General features: G+C 41.7%; 1 protein-coding gene across 2 annotated transcripts; it reads right to left on the bottom strand.

Annotated features, from left to right (window-relative positions):
- Nucleotides 1–7,451: 7,451 nt before the first annotated feature.
- Nucleotides 7,452–10,806, bottom strand: LOC143131223 (C-C chemokine receptor type 9-like). Of its 2 annotated transcripts, none has more exons than XM_076290707.1 (3): nt 10,748–10,806; nt 10,239–10,288; nt 7,452–9,389 (listed from the first exon to the last, which is right to left on the bottom strand). In XM_076290707.1, the coding sequence occupies exons 2-3, from the start codon at nt 10,281–10,283 to the stop codon at nt 8,355–8,357; spliced, it is 1,080 nt and encodes a 359-aa protein (XP_076146822.1). In that variant the 5' UTR covers nt 10,284–10,288; nt 10,748–10,806; the 3' UTR covers nt 7,452–8,354. The 2 variants fall into 2 exon arrangements, with proteins under 2 accessions (XP_076146822.1, XP_076146823.1); XM_076290708.1 differs by having other exon boundaries at nt 10,239–10,283; nt 10,748–10,796.
- Nucleotides 10,807–24,453: the final 13,647 nt, after the last annotated feature.

Here is a 24,453-nt window from a genome sequence, read left to right as displayed (position 1 = left end):
TGTCTGGTTACTAAGGCTTTGTGTACCTCACGTAGTTCTAGATCAGTGGCTGATGCGTCTTCCACTTCTCTGGTGGTGAGTGCTTTCGGTGTAACGTTCACAAAATCTCACATACTCATCAGCCCCATGCTCATGTTTCAATGGTTTCACTCTGTTTGACAGCAGCTGTGGCTCAGCAATGTTGTTCTTCCCTGCTATGTGAACTTCCCTGCTATGTGAACTACGCTAAACTCATATGGCTGTAGCCTAAGAACCCACTGCAATATAGCGCCTCTCTCGCCGTCTAGGAGTATTTATGTTCACAATCAGGCTATGGCTCACATAGCATGCAGGAACTTTAATTCCCTTCTGGTATTGAACTAGTACTGAGCCTAAACCAACAGGGCTTACGTGTACTATTACATGTATTGGCATATCTTCACCGTCAGAGTAAGATAATTAGGAGGGGCAGCCGTGGCCTACTGGTTAGCGATTTGGACTTGTAACCGGAGGGTTGCCGGTTCGAACCCTGACCAGTAGGCACCTAACCCCTCACTGCTCCCCGAGCGCCGCTGTTGTTGCAGGCAGCTCACTGCGCCGGGATTAGGGTGTGCTTCACCTCACTGTGTGTTCACTGTGTGCTGAGTGTGTTTCACTAATTCACGGATTGGGATAAATGCAGAGACCAAATTTCACTCACGGGATCAAAAGAGTATACTTATATACTTATACTTATAAGGTCTAATTAGCTCTACCTTAAGAGCACAAAAAACTAAAACCTTGCTTCTGCTCAGGCTGAACGGTGTGTCCTTCCTGGTTGGCGTCTCAGTGGTTCTGATAGAGTGGCGAACTGTGGGATGTAACCTACAAGCCCAAGGAAGCTGCACACCTCTGTGGCGTTCTCTGGCTCCCATGCTTCTGTCACTGCTCGCACTCTCTTTCCCGGTCGGCCCGATACCTTTCTCCGACAACAGGATTCCCATGACAATCAATCTGTCCATGTTGAACTGGCACTTTTCTGGATTTAGTGTTAGTCCTGTCTCTCTTAGCCTTGCGATGGTCATATGCAGTCATCTGTCATGTGTCTCTTGGTCATGTGCTTGTATGATCACATCATCTGAGATATTCTCAACACCTTCGATCCCAGCTAAGGCACTGGCTATCTCTTGCTGATACTGTTCGCTGGCAGATGATACACCAAATAATAGTCTCTTGTACCTGTACACTTCCGCTGTGCACGGCAAATGTGGTGATCTCACGTGATTCAGGAGTCATCTCAAGTTGATGGTAACCTCATTTGAAGTCTAGCTTGCTGAATATAGTTGAGCCGTTTATGCCTTGGAATAGTCTCCACAGTGGAGATAGGAAAGCATTCCCTCACTATGGCCTCATTGGCCTGGCTCATGTCCAGGCATAGACATGTTTATTTTCCCAGCGGTTCACCATTTTCCCTGATCACAATAAACTTAGCCTGTTCAGTTTTGTTTCCTATTGAAATCTCACATGTAAATGCACTCTTGACAGCATATAAGGAAGAATATGAAAAGAGTTTCCTCTCTGTCTTAGGGGCCGTTTATACGAGAACGATTGCAAAGGAAGACGACAAAATATTTTATCATAAGTGCCTTTCGTTTACACGGCGACCCCGCCATTAGGGCTTGAAGACGCAAAAATCTGAAGACTCCTTCCAGAGTGTAGAGTTTTGAAGACGACCCGGGTTGCGTCTTCGTCTAAACGGCTAAACCAAAGATCCTTGATTACCTCTCTGGCAAATTAGAATGTCTGCGCGTGACGTACCGGGGTTCTACCACACCACCACCCAGCGGTCTGGAATGCATATCCAATCGAATATCACATACTCTTGCGTCTTCATATAAACAAAGATTTCCCCCTGAGAATGCTCGTCTAAACGCGAATAAAAAAATGAAGACGAGACGCCACTTCTGCGTCTTCTCTTTTCATCGTCACCGTATAAACGTAGCCTTAGAGGCATAGGAGTGACACTTTATGTGTTTAGACTTCAGATTCTCCCATACACTTTCTCCCATTACATTGCTACAATACTGACAATACTTACAAATATGCCAACCTTGAAGACATTTTTTGAGTAGCAAAATATATACATACATTCAAGATACATTTTGGATAGCGTTCCATCTTTGATGTTTGATATCTATCTAAATTATCCATCCAGTGAGTTTTCTGAAAGTGCAAACTGAATCTTTTACAGTAGCTCTATAATGTTGTCAATCTGTTTTAGAGCCTAATAATCCTGACCCATGAAAAACACTGGTGTTGATAGGGACTGATGTGCATATGTTGTCCATTTTCTTATATGTGGTCTTTATTAAATCATGTCTGGTCTATTATTACCTCTTTTTAATTCATTATTACTAAATATTTATTTTGGAAAGAAATACATCTATCCCTCATGTTATGCCAACATATTTAATTAACCTGGATATATTCTACAATAGATAGAGGCTTATGGACATTTGCTGTTGTCAGTATGCAGTGTATCCCTTAACTCCCAATAGCCTATATGCTTTGTTTTGTTTTTCCGTTTAAAAATAATACATTTAATGTTCAATTATTACCTGCTGACTAATGCAAATTACTGATTGCTTTTAAAGAATTTTACTTGCACATGCACTAAGCGTCTTTCTGCCATCTGTGAGGCTGCAATGATAACATTATCCCAACTAAAGCGTGTGCGATCTCCGTCTAGAAAATGCCCAGTAGGCCTACGTGGACAGACCATTCTTCTTGATTAGCGCCAAACAAATTCTCGCTTGTTTTGGCGCTAATAATCAAGAAGAATGGTCTGTCCACGTAGGCCTACTGCTTATTTTGGGTCTCGCTTCACACATATCAGTATTCCAGCATTGGTAGGATTTTCCATCATTTTGGTTTGGTTTCCTCTTATATTTCCATTTCCGTACTTTCCCTTTTTACCTTTTTGAGCAATTTGGTCCACGGTCTCCGTGGTCACTTTAGCCGTGTTCGTGATGGTTGACATTTGCTCTCGAGTGCACACGCTAGCATCAGTCCACGACCCTATTCTAATCATTTTCTCTGTATGCAGAAGAAGGCATGTTGCAAATTGCTGTACAGTCTCACCTAGTTTCTAGTGCAGCTTTTGAAATGAGTGTCTTGCTAATGCTGCATTGACTTGAGACATGAAATATGCATTCAAAACCGTCGACCGCCTTCTGTCGGTTGGCTCACCTCTGGCAGAGTGGCGAAAACATCTTGGACGTCTGGTCCAGCCAAATGAAGTAGTAGTGCACGTCTTCTTTGCTTTGAAGCTGCTGATATATCTTCTGTTAGCCTATAATGAGTCCTTTAGCATATAGCTCGAACAAAGTTAGGCATCACTTCCATCTGTAGCTGGCTCGGTGAAGCATGCAAAGTTTTGAATTCTGGATCAATTCAAATTAATCCTCATCACCAATGTTGTATCCTTGCTTGACTGTTAAATTAAGCACGTTTTATTTAATTAACTCCTCGATCTTCCGGTATAGGCCTACCTAAAATACACTTTAACATTCTAATGTAGAGTGGCATGTTAACCATGGACATGACATATATTAAGTAAAAAAGAAACCAACGAGACAATTATCCTTGCCTCAACACACCGTCAGGTGACACGTAGGCCTAGTTGCAGTCACATGGCATTAGGCTATCTACCATAGAGGACACCGGTATTTCTTTTTTCAAGTTTCGTTTCGTTTAGGCTATTAAAAAGCCGACGAGACAATTATCCTTGCCTCAACGCACTGTCGAGTGACACGTAGGCCTAGTTGCAGTCACATGGCTGTAACCTATCTACCATAGAGGACACCGGTATTTCTTCCTTCAAGTTTTGTTTCATTTATATTGTAAAAATGGCCGACGAGACAATTATCCTTACCTCAACACACTGCCATGTGACACAGATAGGCCTAGGCTACCTCTAACATGTCAAAATGAAAGTAGGCTAGAGTCAACTCAGCTATTGTGGAGTGTGTTCTAAACTAATTTAAAAACGCAACGCAGTAGGCCTATCTCACACAGCTCACATAAACTTAAATACCCTCAAATCCATTGTCCAAAATAAATAGCCTAAACTTGACTTGATTCCTTAAAGTGCATTGACCCTAAAGCGATCCTGGCTAATTATCATGTGAATTTAAGCTTCTTATATGCTTTTAGGCCATATACAACAAGGAAGATCTTTCATGCCTAATGCTGAAGGGATGCTTCAGCGTCGTATGTTAAAGCAATAGTAGCCTATGTAAGAGTTTACCACTTTTTCAGGAATGCCTCTGTTGGCATCAAGTGTATGGTCACATAAGGGATAAACATTCCGACTAACCCAGGCTATGTACAGAAGCTAAATTCTGTCACTAACTCCTGTCTCAATGACACTTATAATAGTAATTTTTATTGCATGAGATGTCATCTACTCAGAGAATAGTAGATTTATGATGAGGAACTCATGGTTCCCCAGTCTGTATGTCTGAAACATTGGTGAAACTGGTGACTCAAAACTGAGCTGATCTATCTGAAACTGAGAGTATTTCTTCTTTTCCGTCTCTTATTCTACTTTTTCTTCTCGTGTGAAAACTTGCCATGTCCTTCTGGTTGTACCCGCCACTTTTAACTGAGGGGCAAAAAGACACATGACTGACAGGGCTCTTAGGAAGCATGTTGTTTTCATGACTCTCAGCATCCTGTCGTGACAAGCAGAGCATAGTAAATCAACACTGGGTGAAAACAAAGCCACATGTGGCTATGTGGTCTCACCTAAATGCAGGTACAGTAGAGTGGAGATAGTCCTCTTAACCTCAAAAACAACACAGAGTCCCTCTTGTTGGGCATGTGTCTGTGATGTTCTGAACAGAAGAACATTGTGTTCACATGAGTGTGCCCTCACACACACACACACACACACACACACACACAGACAAACACACATAGACAAACACACAAAGACACAGACATACACGCAAATACACTGACACTCAGGCATACACATACAGACATAGAAACGGCCACACACACAAACACACATGCAAGCACACACATACACAAACACACACACATACACACACATACATACACACACACACACACACACACACACACACACATTTTAGGAATCACTGACACGTCATTAAGACCACAAATAGTAGGCTACTACAACTTTTCAGCTGATGACGTTTCAGACCAGCCTTTAGGGAACGGAAATCCCTGCTATGAAAAATGTGGCCATTGTTTTGCACTCAGGTATCCTATGTTAGCCAGCAGCCAGACCAATGGATACCTTGTCTTAGCTGAATTACTGAAGCTAAGCAGGTGTGGGCCTGGTTAGTACTTGGATGGGCGACCTTGGAAAACTAGGTTACTGCTGGAAGTGGTGTTGGTGGGTGGCCAGTAGGTGGTACTCTTCCCTCTGGTCAAAAAGATCGATCCCAATCCCCTAGTGCAGCAACAGGGACTGTGTGCTGTAGGAGATGCCATCCTTCGGGTGAGACGTTAAACCAAGGTCCTGACTCTGTCGTGAGCTCTCTCTCCCTGCCTGTTAACGAGCCTTCATTGCTCTCAATTATCTGCCACTCCCAGTCTCTGTCTCTGCTCTGCCTGATTAGCCACACCTGTCCCTACCCTTGCTGTCTCGTTGACCTGCCAGCTGCACTGCATTTTCTGTTAACCATCCCCTGTATTTAAAGCCCTGTTTTTCAGTCCACCTTTGTCAGAACATCTGCAAAGCCTGCACCTGTAACCTGCACGTCTACGCGCTACTCTGACTCCTGCTTATCTACCCGGACCCGCTTGACTCTCCTCTGCTCTCCTGCCGCGGTAACTCGGTCTGCCTGCCACCTTTGCTATTGTGAGTTCTGCCTTGCCTTTGTCTGTGCTGCTGCCTTGTTCGCCTGCCCTGTTCCTCTGCTCTCCTGTTGTGTGTGTGTGTTCCCCAGGACTTCCAGGCCCCTGGAGTTTAAGCCCAGACCCTTCGTCCCCACCGACGTTTGACGCCTCTCTGCCACTGGGACACACACATACCCACACACTCCTTTTCCCCCAACCCTTCAAATAAACTAAAAGAAACGTGACGCACTTGTGGTCCTTGTCTGTCTTGCCCGTGACAGACTCACTGTGGTCATTAAAGATCCCATGACACTTATTGCAAAGAGTAGGGGGTTCCCTGGTGTCCTGGCTAAATTCCCAACCCGGCTCATTCAATCTGGACCCCCAATTATCCCCCACTGTAATTGGCTCAATCACTCCTTCACTCTCCACCTCAAGCTGGTGTGTGGTGAGCGATCTGGTGCATAATGGCTGCCGTGCATCACATTGGTGGTGGTTAGTGAGGTCCCCCCTTCCCTGTGAAGCGCTTTGAGTGCTGAGAACAGCGCTATACTTCAATATCAGATAAAATTACCCTGAGCAAACTGATCCACATCTTGGACAATGAATGTCATCCACTCTACAGCACTATTAAAAAGCAAAAGAGCTTGATCAGCTGGAGACTTCGAGTCATGGGCCTAAATCAGCAAAATGATGAAAGATGCCCACTTTACAACCTCCTGGTCTGGAGTGTGTCTCATTATTGTTGGTTGATATTAAGTGATGATTAAGTGATCACTAATCAGTATGCTGGTTGTAGTGTATTCTGGTAAGTTACATAGCTTAGGCTGATGCAACTTGTAGCATGATTAATACTTGCATGTGATGTTGAGAGGTACAGACACTATGGGAAGTCCCCAACCGATACAACACAGACGTTTTTTTGTGGATAACTGAAATTGCCATACAGATATGAATGATCATGTCACGGCTGAAAGATCCACAGTCATTCTTTCACAACAACAGTTATGCCAGCTCAGAGACATTTTTGATTGGTTTGGAAAGAGTCTGTTGCGTGCCGCCTGGCATAACCAGACAACCATGTCTACAGTCATAATGAGAGTGATGTGGATTCGCAAGCTTAGCATCAACCACAGAATGTATGTTGCATGCAGCTGGGAGTTCTCACTGAAAAAAAAAAACATTGCCTGAGCAAACCTCTGAGAGGTTCTCTTGTGTTATTTTTAAAACATATATTATTATATGACGTTCTATCCTCAAAAATAGACATAGCCTATCCAGGAAAGATAATGTTGTACAGTGCGTGCTTAGGTAAAAAAAGGCTGTAAAGGTTACAGAACAAAGAAAATGGCAGTAATGTTCAGTAATGCTCAGAATGCTTTTTAATGTAACCCAATCCTCATGAATCCAAACCCAGGACTGCAGTACTCAACATACTGTATTTGCTTTTTGAGATGATAAGGAATTCTGATCCTTTCCTTTTTACCAAAATTATGTTCTGCTTACTTACTTGTGTAGAAACAGATTGGATAGACCACTATAGGCCTAAATTGAATATATGATGGGTGAGAAATGTATATAGAATGCTTATACAAAATAGAAGACAAGACATACAGAAGTCAAAACTGAACAAATGTTTATTTACAATGGCATATAACACATGTACAACCAGACGATTAAAAAAACCTAGGTCTGAGAACTTTCTTTATTAGAGAAAAATCAAAGAATTCATTTATGTACAACAAAGTTTTGAGAGTACAACAAATTTTCCAAAGAATCCAGTTTTGTACACTAGGCTAGTGAGCTGCACTCCCCTCTCATATTCTCTTTCCTTTTTACCACCATTATGTTCTACCTACATACTGATGTAGAAACACATTGGGTAGAATATAAGCCTGAATTGAAGTTTTTAACGGCATAGTTTACTTGCAGATAATTAGTTTATAACAAATGTTAGAGTGGGAGTGAAATGTTATTTATAGCATGCTTAGACAACATAGAAGTCAAGAAATACAGAAGTCAAAACTGAACAAATGTGTATTTACAACATTGACATGTACAAGCAGACAGTTATAAAAATGATTTAAAAACAACATCTGACAATAGGTCTGAGAACCTTCAATATTAGAGAAAAAACAAAGAATTAATTTATGTACAACAAAGTTTCCAAAGAATCCAGTTTTGTACACCAGGCTAGCTAGCTATACTCTCCTCTCATATTGTCAGTCTGAAACACACTACTAGAGCCCATTCAACATCTGACGTCACTGCCGTCAAATGTAGGGTCTAAGTACGGCTCAGGGCAAGGTCTAACATTACACAGTACCGCCATCAAGTTTGCCTAAAAGCTACTGCCTACAACTGTCCCTCTATGCTCTCTAAGAGATTTGTAGGATGAGTGGAGGTACTGTAAGTGGAGATGTACTTTAACCTCCTGACTGAGGCTTTGGCATCAGGGAACCTCCTTGAACGTGGATCTACTCCGAACTTAAAGCTGCTCTGAACATGAGTCTCAGGTGAGTTTAGAGGGACAGCGCTGGGGTGGTGTCTGTGTCGGACATGACCGAAGGCCGCTTGGGCGGCATTGCTGGTGCCGTCAGTGTCCCACAGGTGACCTTGTGCAGCAGCTTGAGGAGATCCTTCCTGAAGCGCACGCCAATGAACGCGTAGAGGAAGGGATTGATGCAGCAGTGCAGGTAGGCCAGGCTCTTCACCACTTGGCCGATCACGTCGAAGCTGATTAGCGTGTCGCAATCGGTCATGGTGGCATTGCTGGCCTGCCCTGCCTCCACCACCAGGTGAGCGTTGTATGGCAACTGGGAGATGATAAACACCGCCACCACGGCAAAGATGACGCGCAGGGCCTTGTGCTTCTCGAAGTTGCGCGCCTGGAGAAGCTTCCGGATGATGACAGAGTAGCAGCAGACCATGACCAACAGCGGGATGCAGAAGCCCATGCAGATCTGCAGCGACAGCACCAGAACCTTGGTGCGGTTGTGCTCATTGTTCCAGTACACCAACGTGCAGAACGACCCTGACGGCTTCACCTTGGCGAAGATGAACTCGGGCATGGCCAGGATGCCGGAGGCCAGCCAGACCACCAGGCAGGCCAGCTTGCTCTGCAGTAGTCTGACCCGCTTGCTCTGGTTGTGGGCCTCTGTGACATGGACGATGGCCACATAGCGGTCCACGCTGATGCAGGTCAGTAGGAGCATGCTGGCAAAGAAGTTGATCTTGTACAAAGCGGACATCACCTTGCAGAAGCCGTCAGCGAAGATCCAGCCACTCTGGGCATCGATAGCCCAGAAGGGCAGCGTGAACAGGAAGAGCAGGTCAGCTATGGCCAAGTTGAGCAAATACATGTCAGTCATGGTTTTCAGCCGGTTGTGGACAGTTGTATAGATCCACACCACTAGAAGGTTACCAAGCATGCCCAGCGCAAAGATCATCCAAAACAGAGGGGGCTCGTAGTATCCTCGGAATTCACGGACCCATTTTTTGTTGCACATGCCGTCTAATTCCAGATCACCAAAATCACTGGTGAAGTCAACAGTATACTACAGAAAGACATAAAACAGATCAGTTATGGATATGACTGCATTTTCGCTATCAATCCTAGTATTCTTTTTTAATCCTAGGATTTTTTAGAAAAAAATGTAAAATCCTAAAATCCTTCAGACATTTTCATAATATTTAGTTTATCCTGACATTTACACTGCTATGTGTTGTGTTCTGTTAATATGGATTCCAAGCAAAAAGACGACCAGCCCCTCAGATCCTCTACTGTTTCACACATTTTGTGTTTCATTTCTCCCCATAATTTCCTGTATGTCGCGGTTTGTCTATATATTCTAGCCTACTCAAAACAGAGATCTCTTATGCGACGTAAACCCCGCTCTACTGACGCACGCGCACGTGTTACTCAAAAACACAGGTGCAGGTGTTGAGCGTCGATGAAGGTAAAACCGCATCATATCGTACCACATCCTCGAGCAATCCTGCACAAAACGTCTCACTTCAGACGGGGGGCACAGAAAATTTAGGCGAGACTGGGGGGCGAAGACTACGCTAGAAATGCCTGTGCATAGATGTTGACATAGATGTGGGGTCGCGATAACGAGGGGCGGGATGGAAAGTTTGCGCAACCAAACAATGTATGCCAGAATGCAGAATGCTATATTATTGCAAAAATATGTTAGGCAAATACAGCAAACGCGACCTAAACAATCAACGGAGGTGTTCTGTTGAGAACGAGATAGACTCTGAGATTGTGCAAGCAGCTTAAACGTTGATCATAACTCATGTTCCACAACTGCACGTGCATAATGAATAACATTCATTGATAATGTATTAGTATAAAATGAAAGTCATGTTTCAATTCAAACCAAAGATTTTGAAACACTTACATCTGTGGTGCTGGTGGACGTATCGTCAGCATATTCTTCTCCCATCTTTCCTAAAAAATAGTTGTTTGTTAGATTTTTTTTTAAATGAAGTAAACATTTAACCATTATTGTGTAATTCTTGAACTAATATATCAAAGAACTTGTAGCCTATGAGATCTCACAACCTAACTGATTTAGATTTTTTCTATCAGAGAAAAATGTAATCAGTGAGTATCTGCAGTGCATTTGGAAAAGTCTTGAAACATTACTGGCTTATAATGAATAACTCAATTTCTTTTTGATGTACAAACCTCATTTTAAATATATATCAAAAAAAAGAATTGTAATTGAATTGAAATTGTAAACCTGCATGTAAGTTTTCTGAGATCCCAGTTTGTAACTAAACAGTTCAAGTAACATGTGACAGTAGCTGCATAGCACAGAAAAGCATCTGTAGCCATCAGACAGGTACAGCTGATTCCTCTCTGTTGCAAATAAGCAAGTGTGCTGTTAACGGGTGCTGAACTTACCCTGGCAGTGGTGAACTGGACAAGCTGAAACAATCTGGCAGTGAAGTGAAGTGAAGTGAAGCGAGTCTTTAGAATGACTGTCTCATTACACTTCCCCTGCATATATAGGGTTTCAGTTTGATCACGTCACCATATGACGCCACTCCTTTGCCTTTTGACTCATGTCATATGTCTCCTCCTTCCTCAAAATCATCATAGCTTCATGCAATATTCAGAATATGGATTAAAATGAACATCTTTTGTGAACATTACATCATTTAATGGACCAATTGAGACTATAATCAGTAAGTTGTACTACATAAATGTCATCTAGGACAACTGGAAGGCTTGTTCCAAATGTCCATCCATTGGCCCTTTGGTCACAAAGTGGTTCCTGTTTGACTTTAATGTATATTTATTTTTTTCAGAATGGAAACATTTTGGAAGAGTACCACTTCCTTTTGACTCTACAACACTTGAGTGATGTCATAGACCTTTTGTAACCTCTCAAGGCAATATTTCTTTGAATAACTATTTAAAGGCAGATATGAAAATTATCTTTCTGGAAAAAAACATGCACATAGTCACGATTTCTATTTAATTATGTTCAAATTTAACACTACTGAATCCCACTGTGGTAAGGTTAACTAGTTCTTGGGAATATGAATCCAACACTCTGTAATCTTTGGTCGGTCCTGTGAAATGTGCTTGCTGAATAGTTTTGCTAATGAAACTAAAGGGCCGAGGAAGGCTCTCTGGACTGAACGAGCTGATTCAGAAGCAGCCATTACAGTCATAGCCCCCACCATACCACCTAGTTAGCTGACCAGCATGCACACTCTGGGCCAAATTTGAAAACGGAACCCTGAAAATCCTGGTTTGGCTTGTGAAACTTTGGGCCAATATGTCAGGGGCAGCCGTGGCTTACTGGTTAGAACTGGCTTACTGTAACCGCAGGGTTGCCGGTTCGAACCCCGACCAGTAGGAATGGCTGACGTGCCCTTGAGCAAGGCACCTAACCCCTCACTGCTCCCCGCATGCCGCTGTAGCAGGCAGCTCACTGCGTCGGGATTAGTGTGTGCTTCATCTCACTGTGTGCTGAGTGTGTTTCACTAATTCACGGATTTGGGAAAAATGCAGAGACGAAATTTCCCTCGCCGGATCAAGAGTATACGTATACTTATACTTATATATATGTACTTCAAAAGGACTTACTCATAGTCTCTTAGTCTCTTTGTCTCAACAACATATACAAGCACTGAGTCATTATTTATTTTTTTTTTTTTTCGGGACCCCTTAATCCATGGTTTCCTTGTTGCAGTCTTTATTCATTAACATGTCCATGAATCAATGTCAATGAGAATACTGTCAAATGACATAATGTTCATGGCTGGTCTTTTTGAGCAATTGAGCCATTTCCATGAATCCCTGGCCAGATCGGGGAATTTAGAAAATTACCTGCTCAACTGCCCTGTTAAGAACAAGTTGCCTGTTCTTGAAACTTGATCATTTGTTTTACAAAAAAAGAAAAGGGAAACTTATCTGATACACTTCTTTCCTTTTTATTTCCTTTCTCTTTTAGCCCTTGAGTACTTTTCTCTCAATGTGTACCTTCTCAGACAAAACCAAAACACACGCCGCAGCCAGCCAAGTTGAGATTGCACTGACAGCTTTCTGAGCTTGTGTGTATCACGTTACAGCTCTGTAACAACTATAAGGGCCCTGCTAATGCACCTGCATGGCCCTTCACATGAGCACGCTAGCCACACATTACGCACTCAGCTACTAACATGCCTCCCACCTGTACGACACAAAAACATTTAACACCTTTGAATCGACTACCACCCAGACAGCAAGAGGTCTCATAAGATTGGAAGGAGGTCCTGTTGGAGATCTCTGATCAGTGCTAGTGTTGTTTCAGCTGGTGTCTTTACCCTAAAGGATATGGTGTGAGGGCTTTTAAAGGTATTGTGTGTGTGTGTACAGTAAATGGATTGCTGTATTGCATGAGGACGGTGCAGTGCAGTGATGAAAGACAATCTTTTGAGTCTGACAACTCTGACACTGAGAGTGGATGTCGTCATTTTTCATTCAGGACATCTGGCAGTCTGGATTAGTGCTGACTCTCCTTTTGAAAATGAACTCTTTCACCTTTCTTCCTCTTCAATGAACAAGACGATTCACAAGACAAATACAGTATATACAGAACAAATAGTTTTTCTGATTGTTTTTTTTCTTTCAGAAGGCTCACTAGTGAAGCTGAAAAGTATCCCAACATATTGGCAGATATATGAAGGGTTCAGATCCAAAAGCCTCTAAACGCCACATCCGTCAAAAATGACATGGAGAGTGAATGCTCTCCACATGTTCATCAAATAATTTTGCAAAACCCGTTAAATACCACACTTTTCCTGGTATGAAATCGATTTGTAGGCAAAAACCTAACCTGACTTCGGCATACTCAATTGTTGTCAGAATTTGAGTCTGATACTGTTCCGTTAGGATGTGATTATGGGGCATGTTTCAACCGATGCAGGGGGGGAAATGCCTCTGCACTCAATTGGATAGACATCAGAGCAACGAAATAGCTTACTGTGAGCTGTAGAAAGAACACCTGAACCACCCCTCTTCTCCACAAATGCCTTAACATTGTTTTCTGGTCTTTATTGTGCTGTCAATATCTTATACAACACATGATAGCGAAATCTAAGACCACATTTATACGTAGCAGGTTAGGCTATTCGAAAAAATAGAAAAAACACCGATGCTAAAACAGCTGGGGAAGGTGTCGCAAACCCCTCAAGCAAAGGTGGCCAATCAGAGATTTCAAACAAATGAGGGAACAACGTCACAATGCAAAAATGCTGTTTTCCCCTGATTACATGCAAAAGTAAAACCAGAGTTTTCCCACATCTCCACTTTGGCCGGAAATAATTGTTTTCAGTGATAAAACCTCCGTTTTCATGTAAATGAAAGGTCAAACCGCATGGAAATATATGTGTTTTTCCTACGTGTAAACGGGGTCTTAGAAGCCGTCTGTCTAGCTTCTAGCGACAGTGTTTTAGTTGCAATCAACCAAAGCTTGCTCAGATGACGTGATAGATGAGGCACTGTTGCTCATCTGTCCATCATCATACAAAGTCCACCCAGACAATTTGATTGGTCCGAACAACTCTGGTTCGGGCATAATTGCCCCTCAATGGAACAATTCCAGACTGAACTACCCAACCTCAAATGTTGTGGGCGGGGCTAAGTTCAGCTGGCTTCCAGACTAGCAAAAACCTATATGATGATAATGCTCATATACCTAAATGCCTAATACTCATTTAAAAGAAAAGTGGTCGGACGGATTTAGTGGGTTTTGCATCTGAACTCTTCATATGTTTCCTTTTAATAAACTCCTGATTTTATTATACAGCAATGAACAGTCAATAATGAATCAATGAATCCTTTTTTCAGCTGATGTAGGTGAAGAGCATGTGATGTCTAGTTTAATTTGACCTACGACATCAATACCACATATTGCCATGTGAATCTTAGGGATTTCCCCTTAAGGAAAGTTTTTGATATTTGAGGTCTTGTTGGCTTGTTTATCACATGTTCCGTATTTGAGGATTATCACTGTATGTTGACTGTGTGGTCTAGACAAACAGGGAAGAGGTCATTTGGTTATAAGCTGAGTACACGAGATGACTGAAAGAGAGAAGGATGAAAGGAAAAAGAAAGCTCAAAGAGAAAATGAAATTAAGCTAAGCCTAAATACACCTTGGATTTCCTTTGAACACACTGGTGCTTTAAGACACTCTGAGGTTTAAAAAGTCCCTTCCAAGTCAGGGTATCAAGAGAGTAGCACTTCATAGAGCTTCATAAAGAGCAGTTACTGTGACTCAGAGAGTCTTCTTTACCTGACTCACATGACGTGCCGCCTTGTCCCCGCAAACTGCCACCTCAGAGAGCCTTTCTAGGGCTCATGGTCTTCAGGAGTTTCACTACTTAGACTTGAACATAGTCACCTTCAGTTGTGCTCATTTTCAAAATAGAAAGGAAGTAAACGTAGAATTGCAACAGAATAGAAAAACAAGACAGAATGGAAAAAAATATTTGCAGTGTCACTCACAAACAACTGATACATTTTCTGATATATACTGTATATTTTCTCTCCATTAAAACATATCTGTACATAGTGAATATATCAGTGGTATCTGTGCTAGGTAAAGTGTAAAGGTTCCAAGACAGACATGTATGTATACAGAGACACAATCTTGAGCTTTTTTTTTGGTGAAAAACATTGTCAGCAATCTAAGGTCAGGAGTTGAACACCCATTGTCATCCTCTGAAAAACAAGAACACATGCAACCAACACATGCAACCATGTGTGCGCACGCACGCGCACACACACACACACACACACACACACACACACACACACACACACACACACACACACACACACAGCAACATACGTATTTCAAAACAAACTCAATGACATTTCTCATGTGGTAATAGGTTTGTGGAAACACACTGGTCAAATGTCACTAGTTGTGGCAGTAATAGTTTCAGTGTTCCTATCTTCTCCTCAGTGGGTAGTTGTGGATACTCACTTCCTTAAAGTGTTGACATTTTTAGGCAGGATAATATATGATGTTTTTAAGTGCTTACTCCACAGTGACTCAGTGTTTCACATGAAAAGGGGAATGAAGATGTAATTACACACATGCAACTGATACAAGGTTGATAGCTTTGATAACACTTTGATAGCACACATGAAATGACCAAATACATATGTGAGTGAGGGTGTGCATGCATTTTGTGTGTGTGTGTGTGTGTGTGTCTGTATCTGTATGTGTATGTCTGTATGTGTGTATGTGTATGTCTGTGTATGTGTATGTCTGTCTGTCCTTCCGTCTGTCTGTGTGTATGTGTATCTGTGTGTATGTGTATGTGTGTATGTGTATGTCTATGTGTGTATGTCTCTGTGTGTGTGTGTATGTCTGTGTGTATGTATGTCTGTGTGTCTGTATGTGTGTGTGTGTGTATGTCTATGTGTCTGTCTGTGTGTGTGTGTGTGTGTGTGTGTGTGTCTGTCTGTGTGTGTGTGCGTGCGTGTGTGTGTGTGTATGTCTGTGTGTCTGGCTGTGTGTGTGTGTGTGTGAGCTTGGGAAATGGGGTTCTGTTCTCTGCTGATCTAAGTGTGGCATGAAAGTGTTAGCCGCTGTTTTTTTGCCGTTGACTGGTTTCTGCCCCAATGTCTTGTTTCAGTGTGTGGGGGTTATGAACTGACTCATGGGGTCTGAAGACTGGCATGTTAAATTTCTTTTTATGGTTGCATTGCTGCTGATAACAGCACACGACTGAACCACAAGCCGGGGTCAGGGCAAACAGAAACTTTCACAATGTGGAGGAGTAAACATCCTGTAACTTACTATCACTAACAGACTGCTCATTTTCAAATACTCCTTTAGCTGTCTGACATGAATATATCATAGGTTTGCAAATTGAGAGCAAAAGTTAAGTCGAAGTACGCATGGCATGCAATAATTGGTAAGTGGCCGAAGTAGACTAGATAAAATAGTAGAATAGTTTATAATTGGTCTAAAAGTGGCAGAAGATTGAAGAAAGTCAGAAAAACTCTAAGAACCAACAACATGGAAAGCCACTTGTAAGGATTCTCAGTTTGATTCAGGAGCACCTAAAGGTGCCCTGTCAAAGGTTCAGTCCATAGGCCTCTGTGGTCTGCTATTCGTTAGAAGTGTGAGTGTCAGTAGTATTGGTCCCGGCTGGCATCCCTGGTCCCTGATGCCCTACACACACACACACACACACACACACACACACACACACACACACACACACACACACACAAACACACACACACACACACACACACACACACACAAACACACACACACACACACACACATGTGTTACCTGGAATCCTGGTTGTGGCTGTGAATCCTATAGTGTGACAGACGATGCCCTGAAGGCGATGTTATCCAGCTGATAAGGGTGTCTGTGGCAGAAGGGGGAACGTCCCATGACTGTTTCAACAGCAGAGGCAAACAAGTAATGGGAAGTGGACTTCCACTGCTGCCACAGTGACCTAATGAAAAAACACTGAGGCACTGAAATGTTTTATTCTTAGGTACACCGACCTCTTCTGAATAATTGAGTCAACATGCGATCATGTGAAGCAAGTCTTAAGCTGGTGATACAACTTTCTGAGAAATTTTGCTGGTATTTTGTTTCTGACCAGTTCCCGTTGATATTGACCAACATGTTTTTCAAAAGAACTTTAATCATCAGTAGGCAAATGTTCATGATCATCCAGAAAACATGGAACTTAAATTTCCCCTTGAGGATCAATAAAGTATCTATCTATCTATCTATCTATCTATCTAACTGATGATGTGGTTGCCAAGCAACATTGCTCAAAATATTGCCCACCTGTACAAAATATGAATCTGGTTCAATTCTGTGGGGAATAGGGGTCATAACAATCAGCACGAGTTGGTGTATCGTGATGCAGTAACATACAAAATTATCCTAAACTTGGCCATTAGAGATGTTACTCTTCCTTTACTACTGTGAACAACATCTTTCTCTATGTATGTTTCATTGGAACCTCACTTCTGTAAATATCCCTTCTGTAAATATATTGGTAGCAGTAAGGCCCAGTTTTTCTGACATTAGTGTCTGCTGGTAAATGTATATCAACTCCAAGCAGAAAGGTGAGAAACTGTACACAGCTAGAGCTGCTGCCAACCACTTCCTGTGTTTTCTCTCTCTCTCTCTCTCTACCAATGCTGTGATTTATTCAACGCTGAAAGTGATCGAGATGCCGCAAATGCAGTCAGCAGAATGCCACTGCTAGTAACTGCTAGCCTCACAGTGGCAAGTCATCTCTCTACTTTCAGTCACTCTGATGGTTGCGGGAGGTGATTCGACAAGGTTCTCAGTCACAGCAGATGACCGTTAGATTTCCCTGGCAAAGCTTCCTCACTGTCTGACACCTCCTCTGTCTGATACCTCTGTCTGACAAATCTGCCTGTTGTGTATTCATGGGTTCATGAAGGGATATGTTTTTCATGCAGGATGTTTTGTCAGGTATCTGTTGTTTCCCAGGCATGGAAACCACTGGGGACTGTTGCCGTGTTTCTAAAGGCAGTCCATTGTCACACTCTTAAAGACAAATTGATGGGCCCATTTTACACAACACCATGAAACTAGGCCAGACAGGCACTTATACCTCTTCCTGCAGAAAAATCCCAGAGGCTGAAAAGACAGCACTGATGTTTAATAAACACCTCTAGCACATCTAATTATTAGTTCTAAATCATGAATCCATTTGTGGTGGCGGCCACATTTTGTTTAGTTTTATGTTGATATGAGCACAGAATAAGAAGTAGTTTTGAGAACATATTTACCTGTGATAGTGCATAAAAGCATATGCTATTAAATCTAAATTAAAATCAAACCCCTCTGCCAATGCATGCTACATTCAGGCAGCACAAGGTTCACTACACACAGATGAAAGTTGGTGGAGAGGATGTGGGTTACGAGTTTCACTAAAAACATAGTGGTTGCCCTGTGTCCCGCCAGTAACGTTAGACAGGAGCTATTTATTGGGCTGTTAGATTAGATAGGCACAACCAATCAGACACTGTGGGAAGGCTTCAGTCAGACCTAGTGTTTTATGACACATTCAGTATGATTATTATAAATCAATGTTCTGTTTTATGGGGAACCATTATTTAGAGGTTTGGTGACTGTAACGGTGCTAACCACAGGTGGTAAACTGACTTGCACAAGTGTTTGCTCTCTGCCCCATGTCAAAGTCAAAGTACTCACCAAACACATGGAGGACCATCTATGAGTGCTTTTAGTATGACATTTAGTATGAGGTAGGCTACTCCTCTACTGCAAACAAGGTGATACACCATTACTACTTATTATTACTGCAAACAAGGTGATACACCATTATTACTACCATTATTACTACTGGACTAACCTTTCTCAAAACAGTCACAAGGCCATAAGGTAGGGAGCCTCATGGACATTAGCACTAAGGTTTGGAGAAAAGTAGATTCTCCATGTGGTATGATTCCTAAGAACCTTAGCATCTTTCACTATTAGCTAATAGCTTTAGACTTGAACATTATGTCAGATGCAGATTTCAGTCTCCTGCTTTATGGAATCAGCTACTGGTACTTTTGGTCACTTTTAATAAAAGCATCATTAGATATAACATCAAAGCATGAATGTGTGGTCATACATCATGCCAGTAATTTGAATAGATGCAATCTAATCTTCACTGAAACTGGACACAGCATGGGCATGAGCCACCAACCTTAGGCTCTCTGGGTAACACCACAAGAGGGTGCCCTACTGGAGGGTGCCTTTAAAGGCTTGATGGAATAAAAAGAAACTTTCTCTACTTCTTTGTCCATGCTTTTTCTAATCAGGTTGTTTGGGTTTCTCTAAGGATAAAGTTGAGAAATAAAAATAAAGTAATCACACGGGAAAATGAAACATCCTTTACCAAAATCTATCGGTACACCACAACAATTGCAACACGCACAGAAAATGTCCCTAAAAATAGCAGGCAAAAGAGAGGAACATTAGGCTTGTCAGCCACCCATGCCATGTGACATGTTATCATGCCTGCTCGTTCATTTGAATTGGCACATAAAATTCCCCCTGGAAGCCCCCCAACCGAGAGTTTCATTGTCGACCTGATCTGGCACTTTCGGTTGTGAAGCGGCATAAAGCTTTGTTGAGACGACGGTGGTTTATGGGCACTAGTCTCAACCACACAGACACACGTTCTTTCAGCTTGCATCTCTTGGACCACAGCACATAGGAAGAGCTCTGAAGTGAAAACATATTTTTTTTAAAGAGGGTGTGGAAAAGGAGACCGAAACATTAACCACACTCCACTCCAAGAAATTCACATCCATCAGTTGAAAAGAAAGTTGAAAGGTTGAAAAGAATGAAAGAACACAAAATGTAATTAACATGTCCAAAACGACAAGACCAAAAAGATTGCACCATATGCTAAAGCCAGTTATGAGGACATCAACGAAGCAACTACTGTACACATCCACACAGCAAAATACAACAAAATAAAACAGCACTTAAGGGTAGGGTAAGCGGTGCTGGATGATGTCGCGTTTGTTCATGTTTCTTATCAGAAACTTTTTTTCCAAAGCAACTTACATGACATTAGAACCAAAGACCAAACAAAACACATCAGAGAGGTAGCTCACTCCTTTCAATGGTCCCAAAGAAATTCCACAGTGTTTTGTTATTGTTTGGGGGACAGGCTGCCCCCACTGTGAATGTTTCATTAGTTTTCTAGAGTAGAGAGCTAGCAGATCATGATTCATAAGGAGATATTCTCAGAGTGTTACAAAACGTGTTATGTGTTAGACATTGCCCAGCATTGTTTACCTTTAAGGACTAAGCTATTATGGCAGTACTGACATGCTAGAGTTCAGATAAGTTAAGTTAGACACAGTTCATACACACACACACAAAGTGTCAAGGCTCGTCAACATTTTAAGGTGATCTAACTGACACATAGTAGTTTTGAAATTATGTTTTATTGTTTGAACGGCAAAAATCTGCCCTTGTCTTAGTTATTTCTGTCTGCCCCAAAGTGTTGAAGCAGACTCAATACTTAGTCTTCTGCATCCGAAGAAATAGTTGTCGTCATCTCTTCTGCCGACAGACAAGAAAGGAGTTTCAATGGTTGTTATTAAACAAGCTACAGTACATTGCTCTAAGGCATTTTGTTTACCAATATGAGTCCAATTGTCACATCCTGTCGTTGGAACTGCCCATATGTTACTTTAAGTTGTTCAATAATTGAACTCTTGATATACTACCAGCTAAGGTGTCTTCACCAAGTAAATGAGTACTAATTTCCACATGACCATAACAAACACACACACACACACACACACATACACACACAGTCTTACCTGTGATTGTAATTTCTTCTGTAGTTGTCTCAATCACAGTTTCTGTAATGATGTACAAAAATAATGAAATGATAACTCTACAATACTAAAAATGTGACACAATAACATGAAGTCAGAAGTAAGAGATAACTACTATTGGCGTGTTAAATTCTGATCTAGCTATATCCATATTTTATTAATTAACTTCGGCCTGACTCTGCCCACTTTGTGCGTCTGACTGCACATGTCAGCAAAATACTCTGTCAAACTTGCACCCATGATGTTGTACCTGTATGTTAGCTTCAGCCGAACTAACATGACATGTTGACTGTATGACATCCATGTGTGCACGTACAGTCGACCTATTATTTATGTGCTTTTGGGGAGATGTGACTATATAGGCTGTGTGTCTTTCAGTTCAGAGTTGGGTCATTCTGTATCAATCAGATAAGGTTGTTGCAGGACCGTCTCAGATTTTGTTCAAACCTTGTCTATATCAAGAATCGGTCCCAATACCAAGGACTGTGAAATATTTCTGTTCAAATCCTATGTCTTCATATTTTTTTCAGCCCTTGAAATTACTGCAGTTTTACAGCCTGAAAATCACATTATCTGGGAGGCAATGTTTGGGCTTTAATATAATGACAAATATTATTCATAGGCAGCCCACATTTTTTAGGGTGGAAGACAAACATGTTCTCAGTATGACTGAATCACTAAACGTTTGTACGACATTCTCATTGACTAAGGCGCTAGATTTGGGGAAAAAAGTGCAAAAAGAGTGACATTAAAGGGAAACTTGGCAGGATTTCCCCCTCTGCTGGAGAAATTGTGCATTATGCTATTTTTAAACTGTGGGAAAAGGTAACAATAAAGCACATGGATTTGTTTACAAGCTAGCGAACGGTTAGCATAAGTTTGGCAGAACTATGTGGATGTTACAAGGTAAGAAACACGATTTAAAACGAGTTTCTTGTTTCTCACTTCTCTTTCCGGTAGAGCTTAGATCGGGCCCAAAAAATCAAGCCCGACCCTACCCGAGCCCGTGCACATTGTGCCCGAGCCCGACCCGGCCCGACACGTTAACTGTAATTATGAGCCCGAGCCCGATTTAAACCCGACATTTTTTAAATACGTGGGCCATTATAACTGACGTTCTCAACTAATTCCGAGCTGTTTGAGCTACAGAAATCCGTTTAAAGGACATTGAGAGGACAAAAGAGGACATTGAAGGCTGGCTATCATTATTTCTGCCATGGCAAGCCTGCTTCATGTTCATCATGGGCCCCTTAAAGGTGTAGGTTTTTGAACATTCTAAGTTCCGCAACAATTGAAGGTTCTAAAATTCTATGTTGAATTCAATGAACCCAGATATTCTTTAGAATGTTAATTTCCCAACATTCCCGTCACACCGGTGTGACGGTACTCCTTTAAGGGTTAAAGTATTTTTGCTGTCATAGGTGAACATCGTGCGCACTTAATGCACGCAACAAAGCATACCTGACAAATGCATACCTCTGACTTTTCTCCAAACTTCCTCGAAGTTATTTCTCCTGTTTTCATTTTTTTTCTTTACATCTTCAAGCTTCACGTTGCACTTAAGCTACACAATACAGCACAGCAGGCCCGGTGTGATGTGTGCAAGTGGAGAAGCTGCGCATGACACTTGTTGCGCAGATGACATTACAATTGACGTTTTGTAACTCTGAGCCTAACTTATTTAACTTTGTATACACTTGTTACTTAGGCCTACTTTGTTAAATATAAAATATTTCTGAGTCTGACTATGGCATAGCTTAAGCTCCCCACCCAAGTAGGCTAATGATTAGAAAGAAAAAAAAAAGCAAGCTTGATCAAGGACCCGACCCGGCCCGGCCCGAGGATAGTGGCTGGAAATATCGGCCCGACCCGCGGGTCAAGTTCGGGCTCGGGCAGAGAATCTAAACTCTGCTTTCCGGGACGGTAGTCTCAATGTTGCAAGGTTGGTTTTCCGCCTGGGGACGCTAGGCGCAGCGGGGAAAGTCACCATTTTCACCGGAACAGGTCATTTAACCATCCAAATGATTTCTAAACGGGTTTATTACGTTGAAATAGTTGCCAAGTTCCCGTTTAAGGGTAGTATAAACATGTTTTGTGTACTTTTGGTATCAACCATTTTTTTCTTTCTTTATATACTATATTTTATTAATGGTGTATCAATATTTGAGCTCCACATCTTGGGCTTGAAGATTTAAAGGATTAAAGAAGGGGAGGTTGTGTTTTTCAGTCATTTTTATGGGGTTAAAATAATATGTGGGGTAGCTAGTAGGCACTTGAAAATCTATGTGAAAGTAGCTCACTGTATGGACATTTAGGTGCCAATGTTGGAGATCCTCAATATCACAAGTTTTGCACTTTTTTCCATATCTAGGGCCTTATTTAAAAGTATTGGCCATGCAGTACAAACTTGTAATGGTCCAATCATACAGAGAACATACAAACCCTAAAAAGGTTGGGCAGGCTAGAAATAATGCTTTTTAAGATATTAATGCCAAAACATGGCCTCCAAGATAAGGCACTTCTGAGAGTGTAAAAAATGATGCAAAATCAAGGGTGAATACATGTATGAAAACATTGGAAATTAACAAAAATATTGTACAGGTCTTAGTTTTGTGGCCTAAATATTAGGTAGACCAACTTGGGTTACACTTTACTTGACAGTATCGACATAAGAGTGACATGACACTGTCATGAATGTGTCATAAACGTTTATGACATAATGCTTCTGTTATTAAGTGACATTCAGTTTTTGTCATAGGGTTTTGTTAGGGTTAGGATTAGGGTTAGGTTTAGGATTAGGGTTAGGGGTTAGGATTAGGGTTAGAGTTCATGTGTCATGACAGTGTCATATGTTCATGTCACTCTTATGTCGATACTGTCAACTTATCATGACAAAAACCGAATGACACTTGACAGAAGCGAGTAACAGAAGCGTTGTTATGTCATAAATGTTTGACTTGTTTATAATGTTTATGACACGTTCATGACGGTGTCATGTCGCTCTTATGTAGATACCTTCAAGTAAAGTGTAACCATTAGGGTTAGTGTCATTCTTATGACAGTGTGATGTCACTCTTATGTAGATACCTTCAAGTAAAGTGTTACCATTAGGGTTAGTGTCATTCTTATGACAGTGTGATGTCACTCTTATGTAGATACCTTCAAGTAAAGTGTTACCGAACTAGTTGTAGTGCTGTTCCCTTTTCCTCCTAGCCAGTGACATTTTACATCAAAGTGTAAAGTACAGTTGCTCTGCCGTTAGCTGGTTTCTGTGCCATGTCCTGTTCTAGTGAGAATAATTTTGGTTGATGAGTCAATAGAGGCCTTGTCTGTGCTGAACCAAACAGCCCAGGTGGCGATACCAGCACCTTGCTGAACCACAAACTGACAATGGGGTAACAGAAACTTTCACTCTTCATTAGAATACCAAGAAAGAGAAAGCTCCTGTTCAGAAAGTGCTTCTGTTGCATAGTGGGTTTTTTTCCATCAGAGGTAGCTGATGACAGCTACAGTTGTATTTCTGAAAACACTTTGTGACGACTTTGTATTGAAGCAAACATTTCAATCAGTCATCCTTTACATGCTTGCTCATAAAACCACAAATAAGAAATCTAATACTGACCAACAGGTACAGTGCAGATAAATACAAATGATGACTCTTGGTTTTATATTTTCAGGAATTACACGGAAATACTGGATTTTTTAATCTCTGTTGCATCACCAACC

This window comes from Alosa pseudoharengus, unplaced genomic scaffold, assembly GCF_046254945.1.
Source record: "Alosa pseudoharengus isolate Yale_2024_CS ecotype anadromous, Long Island Sound unplaced genomic scaffold, YU_APseudo_1.1 YU_APseudo_1.1_scf_18, whole genome shotgun sequence".
In the NCBI taxonomy this organism is placed as follows: domain Eukaryota; kingdom Metazoa; phylum Chordata; class Actinopteri; order Clupeiformes; family Clupeidae; genus Alosa; species Alosa pseudoharengus.
The sequence above is the reverse complement of the archived record's forward strand: the minus strand, read 5'-3'. Positions and strand labels throughout refer to the sequence as shown.